This window comes from Limanda limanda, chromosome 16 (genome assembly GCF_963576545.1).
Source record: "Limanda limanda chromosome 16, fLimLim1.1, whole genome shotgun sequence".
NCBI lineage: Eukaryota > Metazoa > Chordata > Actinopteri > Pleuronectiformes > Pleuronectidae > Limanda > Limanda limanda.
Window position 1 is genome coordinate 17,919,225 of NC_083651.1, and position 12,938 is coordinate 17,932,162.

Here is a 12,938-nt window from a genome sequence, read left to right on the forward strand (position 1 = left end):
TACAGTGAGAATCCTCCACATTGGAAGGATATCTGTGGTGGAGCCTCCATCTAGAAGGGTTTTCATGTTTAATCATTCCATGTGATTCATAGACCTGAACCCAGAACTCGGCGTTAGCCAGGTCCAAATTATCTTCAGTCTAATGAGGTCATGTGGGTCTGGTGGTTTGCAGATCACAGGTCTGTGTGTCATCAAATCCTGAAAGTGTGTGTTTGTGTGTGCGTGTGAACTCGCTCTCAGATCTGATCACATGCTGCTTCATCGACATGGCAGGAGGAAAATTGTGTTTTGACAGGAGATGGTGAAGTGTGAAGTGTGAAGTGGAGAGCGCTGGAGAAGACGTACTTATGCTCTCTCTGACTTAACAAGGCTCCGTGTTAATTAGTTGAGCATCATGCTGCTGCCTGTATCGGTGTCTCTGTTTGAATCTGTTAAGGTCGACCGCCTTCGGGATTTGAACTAATTATCCACGTGTCTGACGAACTTCAGGCCCCCTCTGGATTTGATCTCTTCTTGTTTTTGAAAATATAATTTTCAGTGGGTATTCTCTGGATTGTCTCAGACTGAAGGCCACTTCAGATAGAAAAACAATTTGTGCTATGCCGGCTGCTGGGAATAGAGCTAATTTGAGTTTAATTTAGATAGTTAAGTTTTCAGTAAATATTATGCTATGTTCCGAAACTGAAAAAGAGGCTTTGAAAGCGTGAAATCTGATAAAAAACACATTTCAGCCTTAAGTTTGTTACTATTCTCCCAGTGTATCAGTTTGTTTTCCAGGTTGGAAAATTGGTTCATGTACCCTGGGAAAAAGTTCTAAAACATTGAAACTCGAGATTTGAAAGAGCCCAATGTATTAAAGAAACTTTATTTTGAAACTCTGAGAACGTACACCAGCATTTTTATTGCAGTCTGTTATTTCAGAGTTGAGTTGCAAATCACATGATTTTTGGCAGTGTGTGATCTGTTAGTACAAAAGTGATGGTCTGGAAGGAAAAGTCATTAAATCTGTTGAAATGCTTCTGACATGTGACTGGAAATGTGTTTGCATGATCGGCTTTTCTCCCGGGTGTGGACATGTAATCTTAGAATTTGGGGAACTTGCACACACAATGTCAGCTTTTCTTCCATTGTGCATGCTGTGCCCAGGCTTGGTTTTCATTGGATGTGCCTGTATTCGCTCAACATTGTTGCCGATGCAAAAAACTGTCCTTACGTGGCATAAGCCATTGAAAATAATACGTTCCAGCTAAACTGCTGTCACATTCTTTCTGACTTGGTCTGAGACCAATATTTTGGACCCATGAAGACCTCCTCCTCTAGGAGAGCTGTGTGCCGTTTCAAAATAAATCCTGTTTGTCACTAGTGTTATTAAATTACACTTTGAAAAGGAAGGAGATGAAGAGACGAAGATGCGAGAAGCCTCTCAGTGTGTTTCCCCGGTCGGGTCTGTTGTAAACAGTAATTTGTATTCCCTGCGCAGTTCTGTTGCTCAAACCTTATCATTTTGTTCCTGCTGTTACACAGGCTCATTTGTGCTAGAACTGAACACTCAACACATCCACTTTGTCTCCGCACTGACACAACCACTCTCTACACGAGTGTCGGTCGAGAGGGAAAGAGAAAGATTATTAAATTACAGTCCGCTGTGATTCTCCTCACTAGATGTTTTCCGTCAGACCGCCGCATTGCAAAGCAGAGTCACAGATTCCTCGTCACGAACACACTGCCCCATGGATCAAGACGAACGTGATATGCGGCGTCCGTCGCTCGCGTGGTGTTTTATTGCTAAACTCATCAACAGGTTACTGATTGGAGTAATTACGCGAAGCCATACTCTCACTCGAGAGGCACGAACCCTGTGTAGTGTTGTGCGCGTGTTGTCATGCAGAACCGCTATGCGTGATATTGTTTTCTCAGTTTGAGAGGTAATAGCTTAGTATGACTAATACACAGACATTTTACCATTAGAACCGCCAGCCCTAATGGCCTTGCCAAGACCCTCATATTCATGTGAGGAGCAGCAGAGGGAAAAATGCACTCGAGAAGATGTCTGTGGGTGTGTTGGTGTTTATTTGTGTGATAAAGGAACATATTATTTCCCCATATGTGGTGCATCTATAGTGCATTCACAAAGTATAGACCTATTCATTTTTTCACATTTTGTTATCTTGCAAATCTGAAGTCAAAATTGTAAAAATCAATTGATCTATCATGAAAATGCAATTTCAGAAGATGACAATTTGTTAAAAATTGAACAAAATGTTTATATCATTAATAATATAATTTATAAATAGCAATGTATCCACATGCTGTGGGGTCTGTGTGTGCAGTCTGAGAAATGAGACCCACAGCAGAGAATACCCGCTTAGGTAGTACAGATGTTCAAGGATTGTTAAAATACAGATTAATAGCTGGTGTTGATTGGTCAAAATTCTATTGTTGGTTACTGGTTAAGTGGTGAATGATGAACATTCCTAATTCAGACTCTTTGCACTTAAAATATGAACTCAGGTGCCTCTTGATCATCTTGGACATATGTTTTTTTTACAATGAGGGGCTGTACAGGGGTTCATCTGATCACAAGTTCCTCCACTCCACATTTCAGACTCTTACTGGGAAAAATACTGAAACCCAGTTTGCCCGTGATTTTCCCCCATGTGTAGTTTATAGAAGAGTTGTGATGATGTGTTTTTAAATTAGCTGGTCTTTAAGTGAATTAAGTCTATTAACCTTCTACTATAACACGTTGATTGGATTATATGACTTTGGTAAATTCAATTGATTGGACAGATACACAGGTCCTGCAGCTGAGCCACTAAAGGCCAATTTATGCTTGAGCGTATTTTGTAAAACGGATAGATAAGACCGCCCTATCCGTCGTGAAACGCCCTCTCCGAGTGCTTCGGACAGCTTTTCGTACAGGTCTGATTTTTCTAACTTCTCCGTGTTGTGTCGGAGAGCCCGCGGACATCTCTTGGCTGTGATTGGTCCGCGAACGACATCATTTCCGTATGTCGTCATTTCCGTATGACGTCATTTCTGTTCGACGTCATTTCTGGACCTGTAACTTCCTGATTCACAATAAATACATACACAACTACAATTCTATGATTAATGTGACGTTTGTGTTAAGCCAGGGGAGTTGTCCGGCTGACGGTGACTCGTTCGAGCACTGACGACATGTGTGCACGGTCACAGACGGTTAGAACGAGCTTTCAAAACGGCGCTAGCAGGCTAGGCTAGCCACCATGCTTACTGCGCCGTCACGACTTTAATTCCACTTCTATCATGACACTGTTTCTATAATACCGCCAGGTTAGAAGCAAACACTGGGTAGTAGTTAGTGTCGGGAGTCCCTGCTGACTGTGTGTGGAAGCTGGGCTTGAAGCTAGCTGGGAGGGGAGCTAGCTAGCTACATGTAGCCTCAAGCAGATTCAAGCTGTGGAATCAGCAACACAGTTCGGAAACAAGACCGGGGAACCGCTGCGCTAAGAAACGATAACATCAACATCTTAACCCGCTGGGTGTCACTTTATTTAGTTCTGTTAGTTGCCATGGTTCAGTGTGTGGGACGCAAGCTAACAGATGTAAAAGCTAATAAGATGTAATGTACAGAGACACGTGGACTTCTTCTTCCCAAATGGGGTAGGCTTCTCTGAGCTCGTCTTCCGTTGCGCCACCTATGGGTTTGGCGATGAATTTTTTCCGACGTAGAGTGTCGGAGAAGTAAAAATCAAAAAGACTCTTTGCCCCCCGCTGAGACCTCTCCGAGAAACGGACACGTAGTAGTATATAAGAGCCTTAAGAACTTGAAGGAGCTTCCTGTAGAGCTCATGTCTCAAGTCAAAGTTCTGGGGAAAGAATTCTGCATGGAAGGTTCTCAGGTTCTGTTCAGACGGCCAGGCAGAAGAATCTTTTCGGGGAAAGAGCCATTAAAAAGCACCTAAAGGACTCGGACTGTGATAACGAGATTCTCCGGCTTGATGAAACTGAGATTGAATTGTCATCATGTCTGGACCAGAGGAGGAATTGCCCATCACTTGACAAATACCATCTCAGCGGTGACGCATGGTCATGGTGGCATCATGCTGTGTGGCTGTTTTTCAGCATCAGGGATAAAAAAGACTAATTAGACTTGTGGTGAACCTGAATGCTGCTAGTGCAGAAGACATTGCATTAAACTTTCCCTGATGGTCCGGTGCACTCACAACCTCAGAGCAGGTTTAGGGGTTTGCTTGAAACTAAGCCGAGACAACCAGAAGCTAAGGGTCTGAGTCATAGAACATCATTGGACAGACCAGAGAAATGAGGAACTGTGACAGAGCGGGAGAGGATCTGCAGGGAAGAATCTGACAATCCCCCAAAACCCGGTGCAGAGCTTGTTTAATCATAACCAAGAAGACTTGAGCCTGGAATCACTTCCAATACTACTTCAACAGTTTGAAGATAAGGATCTGTATACGTGATATTTCAGTTTCTCCTTTTTGAGGAATTTGCAAAAGAAATCTAGGTTGTTGAAAAGGATGACACCTTACACAGTAGTTGTATTGTATCTAGTGAGCATAGTGGTATTTAACTTTGGTTCCAGTACCGAAGTCTTTGGTGTGACTCAGTACCTCCCATCCTCTGCCAAGGTCACAACAGATCAAGAACAGCGACTTTTCATTAAATGCTTCGAGTAGAGTGATTTCATCTTTCTCCACAGTTTTGTATTCACTTAAGCAGGTTTGACTTTGACTTTTAAAGATTGCAATCGTCCAAAATGTCCCACGGCTGCTACAAAACCAAAAAGAAATCTTGCTGCTTGGTAAAAATCTGGAATATTACAGCACTGAGTGAGTCTGTCTGTGCACGGGAGACGATGAGCAGTGACATCTGTCATGAACTGAACTGAAGTGAAGTGAAATCAGGTGAAATGATCTGAAACCAGTAGCTTCCCATCAATCTAAAAACGTATGTCTGCTTTCAAAGTGTTTGCACGACGCTTGATTAGTAGTCAATGAGCTGCAAGAACATCACAGTGCTCATTTTAACCCTTGAAGTAATTTCTCTGATTAATTTATTCCTTAGTCCTTCATTCAGAAATAAATAGCAATTTTTTTTGTACAGTTGTGTGTTTATTTGTGTGTGTTTGTATGTTTGTGTGTAGTAGTCTCACTCATTTCCTCGCTCTTCAGGATGAGGTACTGACAGTAATCAGGCGAGTGGACGAGAACTGGGCAGAGGGCATGCTGGGAGACAAGATCGGCATCTTCCCAATTCTCTACGTGGAGGTAAACACACACACACAGACACACACACACACACACACACACTCACGTACCAAAAATAATAGCTATCACATATCAATTTATTACGGAAAAATAACCATTTTCATTTATTAAATGCCGCTACCTTGGAGAGAGGAGGAGGGCAGAAAACTTTTATAATAATAACTGTCGACTGTCGAAAAATCAACTGGAATGTGTGGAAATGTAATATAAACTTTTCGGTTTCTTTGTCATTCACATGCGAGTTAGCACTTGCTGCCATGTTTCTTATACAGCATATTTGAGCTAAATGGTATTCTGCTCCAGTTTGACTTGTTTCTCTTTGATGTTCCCTGTATATTTGATCACTTATGTATTTAAACAGGCAGGTAAACTGTAAAATGTCTGCAGAAATGCAAATTGAATTGACAATGCTGTTTGCAGGTCAAAGGTTTCTTTCCGGGATTTCCTCTCTGTAAATGGATGAAAATAAAATCCAGCTCCCCAAACATTTCACCTTCTTTCATAATGCGACTCCTTTCAAGACTGGAATATAGTTCACTTTAATCCTTGTGCAGCTGGGAAACATATCGTGCACATTTTGCTGTGGATGGTATAAAAGCCACTTGTGGAAAAGGGAAGGATGATGTGTAAATCCTTCTTTCATGCTGTTGTTAAGGCTTCTCTTCTCTGTCACCACATATTTGTCCCTGTCAAAAACAAATGATGAAACCTTCAGAGACAGGAGGTTCACTCACACTGGAAAGTATCACTATGTGTGTGTTTGTGTGTGTTTGTGTGTGTGTGTGTGTGTGTGTGTGTGTGTGTGTGTGTGTGTGTGTTTGTGTGTGTTTGTGTGCGTGTGCTTGTTATATGATAAGGTCAGGTCCAGTGTATTCTGCACTCTGCGCTGTGGCTCATTAATGTAGAGGCTGGACGAGACTGGAGACGGACTCTAATGGGATGACTCATCCTTCATGCTGGTTTTAAACGTTGCTCTCGATTGCTTTTCATCTGCTACTAAGTGAACATGCACTCAGTCACAAAGACACAATTATAGGACAATACATGTGCTAATCTCCACATCCATGCAGATACACGTGTGGAATCAATGTTCTGGTCATTGTTTAATAACACTGCTATCCCTGCTCACTCTTTCTCTTGGCTTCTATCGCCTGCTCCCTCTCTCCGGGATTTGCACCCTACATAGTGCTGGAGTCTTGGTTATCCAATCATACCCCTGAAATTAGCTGCTAGCCCAAACGACTCTCTTAGGTAATGGTGATTAAGCCATAAACTGAGGAAAGTTGGCACAAACACTCACAGACACACAGGGGTTCCTATTAAATAGAGATGCATCAATAATTTAGACGTCTCCATGACTCTGACACTGCAGGGGTTCACGTGTGTGTGTGTGTGTGTGTGTGTGTGTGTGTGTGTGTGTGTGTGTGTGTGTGTGTGAGTGTGTGTGTGTGTGTGTGTGTGTGTGTGTGTGTGTGTGTGTGTGTGTGTGTGTGTGTGTGTGTGTGTGTGTGTGTGTGTGCAGCTAACGAGGGGGGGTGCCCAGCTGGATTTCTTGCTGAGCTCTGTGTGTGTGAGTGTGTGTGTGTGTGTGTGTGTGGACCCGGAGTACCTCTTGTAGCACTCAGAATATGATGTGAATACTTGTGTTGGTATTGGGCCGAGGAAGGAGTGGTTTGCACTTGACTGGGACGCCACCAAAAAGTCCAACCACCAGACTGGCCCCTCCACTCTTGCTTTCCAAATTGTTCTTGGGCAAGATACTGAACCTCAAATTAGCCCTGATGGCTGTGCCAACAGTGTATGAATGTTGTGTGATAGAAGAAAGCGTTGTGTTAAAATGTGTGCTGGAATGGGAAAGTGCGACTTGTAATGTGAAGAGCTTTGAGTGGTTTATAAGACTTTATAAGACGAGAAAAGCTCCGAACCAATAATAGTTAGTGAGCTGGTGGACGAAGCATCATTGTGTACAGTTTTAGAAACAGCCACAGAGAGGGAATCAGCTGCAGGTCTGGAAAAGTGGGTCACATCAGAAGACACTACAGGGAAATGTGCAGTACATTCAGGGTGGGGGGGCGGAGCCTGGATGGAGCATGCAGGAGGCAGAACATGACGTGCACAGATTTTCGCTGTGGAAATCACGTGTTTTTGTTAACGAGCACAATGACAGCGGCTAATCACCAAAGGCTCTCGCGTCTTAGAAAGTCTAGAGCACCTGTTTCTCCCTCTGAGATCTTTGTATTTTCACAGTTTTGTGTCCGTCACCAGAAGAGGAGTCATCAGCACTCCCACTCACTCGCTGTGAATTCTACTTAGATATTTTTAGGGACGTTAGACTAAGGGGCTGGCTGGAAATGTTCCAGAAAATGTACGTTGCAACTGACATTTGCGTTCTTACTTTGAACCCCTCCAGAGGAAATGTTATGAAACAGCTTAACACATATTTCAAGCAATTTACAATGAAAGAAGATCTACAAGTCTGTTTTTACTGTATTCTACACTTTTATTCAGTAAAAATGCTTTTCTACAATGTAATGTTTTGAAACTTGATCAGGTGACTTTTATGAGTTTGCCTTGAGATGGAATAAACCACCAGCAGAATCAGAAAAGTTTAAAAAGAATGTTATTGTTTTCTTTATGGCTCCATGCATCAGTGTGACATTTATAGCTGTTAGACTATTCCTGAGTTGTCACTGTTGCTGTTAACGATCGGCATTACATATCTCTGTGGTTTCTACCTTTACTGGCTTCTAAACTTTTATTATGATACTTTGATTTTGCAGCAGTTATGGCTGCACTTGTGGAAAATTAATTGACCATAACTCTGCAAATGAAATGTAATGCCACTGAGGTTTTGTTTGCTGCTTCTTAAGTTATGAACTTCAGTAATTTAATAATCCTTTCTCGGTGTGAGAGACTTTCCTCTGTCCTATGCTCTGGGTGTAATGAAACAACTGCGACTGAAATAATGTGGTAACAGCTCAAAGTGGAAGTTTTTAATGGTTTGTGGAGAAAAGGAGGATGCTGAAATTTCAGATTGTGCAGGTTTATTTGATTCCATTTAAAACATTTCATTACTTATAACCATCATAACCACTACAGATAAATGAGTTTCCACTTGATGATTTACTACCATGGAAACAGATGTGTTTGAGACTGGAGATGTACGAGTCCAGATCTGTGTATTAACTGCTCCAGAGCTTATGTCAAACTGTTTTGAAAAAGTTATCATTAAACTTGACTTTGGTTAGAATTTGGTTAGATCGGTGTAGTTTAACATGTGAGGATTTAATGAGTGTGTGTTGCAAAAGTTTAGGATCCCTGTTGGAAGATTTGGATTTAAAGATCTGTCAATGGGAGATGAGATGGGGACGGACTTAAATTTCATCTTTTATTTCTTTATTTTTTGTTTGTTTCTTTGTCTTTATGTCCTTCTTCCTTGCTTCTCTCTCTCTTTATTATGTCTTTCTATATCATTTCTCTCATTCTCTCTCTCTTTCTCTATTCTTCCTTCCTTCCTTCCTAGCTCATGCATATGCACCTGACCGTCTCTGCAGCAGGAGAGAGAAGCCACTTGCCACTGGTTTTGTCTGCGTGTGTCTGCGTTTGTGTGTGTGTGTGTGCGTGCATGCGTGGTCATGCATGTATATCGCTGGCTTACCTTTTTCACAGTGCAGACAAAAGCTCATCAGCTCAGGCCTGGATATTACCTGGAGAGATCGCTCACCCTCCAAAAGACGCAGAGTACACAGTGTACAGTGAGCAGCCAACATAATGGAGGACCTTGGAGATTTCATTCAGGCCAAAAAAAATTCAGCCAAACAGCAGCGAGTGAAAAGCTGTCTCTATCAACACCATCTCTCTCTCTCTCTCTCTCTCTCTCTCTCTCTCTCTCTCTCTCTCTCTCTCTCTCTCTCTCTCTCTCTCTCTCTCTCTCTCTCTCTCTCTCTCTCTCTCTCTCTCGCTCTCGCTCGCTCTCGTTCTCTCTCGCTCTCTCGCTCTCTCTCTTCCCTTATCTCCTCTACTGCAGCATTACTGGGCACCATAATGTTGGTCGTTAAGAGGAAACTGACACAGCAGACAATGTGTGTGTGTGTATGGAGACACAAACTTGAATGTATGTGTAACTTGAAAGGTCGCAATATAAGTTTTGGAGTGCTTTCGGACCTTGTGTGGGTGAGAGTGTGTGTGTGTGTGTGTGTGTGTTTTTGCAAGTTGGCGTGTCCTCATGAGAGTAACTGAGTTATATCTGCAGCATCAAGCTCATTAGCATATGATTCGGTTTTGATTAGCATATCTATTAATATGGAAATGCTACATCGCCAACACTGAGCTGAGACGGCTCGGCCCTGCGCTCTCCGTCTCACGCACACACACACACACACACACACACACACACACACACACACACACACACACACACACACACACACACACACACACAGAGAAAATGGTGCTTGGCTTCCTCTCCGGGGATTGTTCTGGAGTTTGAGGTTACGTTAAACAGACATGATTTTGATGTAAATGAGGGCTGAAGCTGATGTTGACTGTCAACATATTAGCTCTTGTTACCCTGTTTCAATCTGGCCTCTCTCTCTCTCCGTGTGTGTGTGGCGGGGCCTGCTTTAAATTCATGACCCACTATATCTTAACACCAGAATTGGACCACGACCTTCAGAGTTTTACGAAGTTTACTCCAAGAATCAAGGATGTTAACATTAATCTAGGGACATTGAACACACCTTCGCTGTAGGTGTGAAATTTGCTTTACTGGTTTGCTTTTACGCTGTAGAGATAAGTACGGAGAGAGAATGTTAACTACAGAGTTTTCACTGAGGCGGGTGTTAAACAAAACGTCCTCGTAATGACAGAAAAGAAGCTTTTTCCCTCAAGTGTCACTGTCGAGTGCCGACAGTGGTCTACTGCTTTAAGCTGGAGGAATTCACCACATTTGGTGTTAAATTACCTCTTCAAAAATAGTATTATATTTACAATAGTTTGGCCTCATTCACGATATTTCAGTTTAATCAAGACAGTTGTTTTATATATATATATAAGTGTATTTTAAAAGGGCTTAATTTAAATTTTACAGATCTGAAAAGGCTTTAATGTCAAGGTAATGTCAAAGCCGTGTTTCCCATTATTTATCTGGACTGTGGTTGCCACTATATTCAATTTTTACAATTCTCATAATCACGTTAGAGAGTGTTTCTCCGTGGATGCACTGTATAGCTATTTTCCATGTGTTTGCTCGCGACACCGTCCATAAAGTTGTTACGGTTCATGCAGTCAGACTTTCACCTGCAGTTGTGGGCGTACCAGTTACTGGCATTCCCTGCAGTTTTCTCTCTCACACAAGAACTTGGACTTTCACTCTCATCCCCGAAACCACATTAGATTGACTTAATTCTGGACGAAACGCTGCAGATAAAGTGAAACAATATTCCTGGATTAGCCCATTTTATCAGATCTATACCAAAATGTGATGGGTTCTTTCCTGATCAATGCAGCATCTTACCGCCAAGTTTTATTGTAATGTGTTTAGTAGTTTTTGCGTAATCCTTCTGACTAACAGACAGACTCCCTGGCGGAGGAAACAAATTTAATGAATCAAATAATTTATTGGCTGCTAAGGAACATGAATAGATATTTTCTCATTTAAATTAATGCCCATCTTACCTGTTTTTTGCATGAGATAGTTATACAGATAATGTAAGATGTGTTTTCCTCCACCTGTGTCGCGTGACTCGCGTCAGGTGTTTCTTTCTCTGCAGTTTCTGTTGGAAAAAAAAACAAAACAACATTCACCACCATTGTTAAAATCCAGGGCTGTGACCCAGCCATTCAATTCATAATGCACTGTGTGCTGCAGGGAATGTTTACTTCTTGTATAGATGGATTTATGTGCTTATACTGAAGGTAAACAGAAGATCGCAGTCGCACAGCCCTGACATGCACTTAACGCTGTAGAGGATAAAAACACAATAAAGCTAAAAGGTTATTTTTATTTTGGCCCATGTAGGAAAGAGTAAGATGTCTAGATCTTAAAGTCAACCATTACTTCTGTGGGTTGTGTAGTTTATTGCACAAATCCTCATTATGCCGTTCCATCCATAAGATCTCAGATATAATACCTAACAGATCTCAGATATAATACCTAACAATTAAATCAAAACAACTAGGCTTGTGCAATCACAGTTTCCAAAATGTTAACTTTGGTCGCCTTTTAATTGGGCAATATACATTTTATCCATGGCTTTGCCCATCTTTGCTTTAACATGTGGGGCAAATAACGCATCATGAAAGGAAAACACACTCCCAGCTAGTTAGCCAGTCAGCTGTTTTTTTTCTTCCATTGTTTGTATTGATCACTGGTAACAAATCATGATTATTAATTGCTGTTTGCTGCGCCTTCCGGTAGCCAAAGCACTTCCAGTAAACTGCAATGCACAAGTGACCCAAGAGGATTGTGGGACAAGAAATGGTGATAACAAAAACTCCCATGATTCCACGCTGCCTCATGACATCAGACTATGTCTTTTGTTATTTGTTTTGATTAATTTGGTTCATTTCTCCTGAAATCCACCTACATGCTGAGGTTAAATCTGATTCTTACAAGCAACAAAAGCGAAAGGGATGTTCATCTTTCTATGAGTTATTCCTGTATCTGTGTGTTTGATGGAGAAATGGTCAGAGTGTGTGTTACCCTCTCTAGACCATCTGCTGTAAGTTATGGTGGTTACACTCAGTTTGAAAAGCTGCAAGGAAGAACCAGTGAGGAGAGGCCACACAAACACACTTGTTATGATGTTGTGTTTGAACCACTGAGGACTGACATCTAACACCCGAACTACCTCTCCTCTCCTGTCAGCTAAACGAAACAGCCAAGCAGTTGATGGAGATCGACAAACCTCCGCCAACGAACGCTCCAGGCCCGAGCTCCGAGCCCGCCCCGTTGGCCCCCTGCTCCCCCGGCCCCTCACCCAGTGCCTCCCCGTCAAATGGGAACGGCTCTGGCCATCGGCGAGGGGAAGGAAAGAAAAACGCCAAGAAGCGACATTCGTTTTCGGCGCTGTCCGTCAGCCAGAGGGCCGCCCAGCTCAACAACAGGCACAGCATGGAGATCTCCCACCCAGTGCTTATCAGCTCCTCTGACCCCAGAGCTGCTGCACGCATCCAGGTACACACACACACACACACACACACACACACACAAACACACTCACACTCACACTCACACACACTCACACTCACACTCAGTGTAGTCAAAGTGTGAGAGTATTGAAGCAACACAACCCAAGATTCACTCTTTACTCTACTTGGGCTCGCACATCATTTTGGATGCAGAATTGTCGTGAATATGAGTTGACAGAGATTTTGCAAAAATACTTCCAACTAAATCTCTATTGGAGTGGGTTTACCTGGCTTCTGACGATAAACTTAACCAGTCAAAAATTTCACTTGCACAGCCCAAGGAGACATAGCAATAAAGTTATGTCTTCCAATATCAACAAAGCAAGGTCGGCATCACTTTCTCGTTTCCTCTTCTTCTTTTCCTCTGAAGATGTTCCCTTCATGGTCTCTGCCATGACGTCCACATCGAGAATAGCTGATAGCTCTGACTGTAACTCTGGCTGTATCAAATTTCTTTAAGCTGATCATGGATTT

The 12,938-nt window shown here is 42.4% G+C and overlaps 1 protein-coding gene across 1 annotated transcript in view; it reads left to right on the forward strand.

Moving 5' to 3' along the window:
* Positions 1 to 12,938, forward strand: part of LOC133022166 (E3 ubiquitin-protein ligase SH3RF3-like) — a 91,017-nt gene that overhangs the window by 58,319 nt on the left and 19,760 nt on the right. Inside the window, exons 3-4 of the mRNA XM_061089196.1 lie at positions 5,178 to 5,273; positions 12,142 to 12,450. Coding sequence (XP_060945179.1) covers positions 5,178 to 5,273; positions 12,142 to 12,450 — 405 coding nt within the window. The remainder of the gene's footprint in view (positions 1 to 5,177; positions 5,274 to 12,141; positions 12,451 to 12,938) is intronic.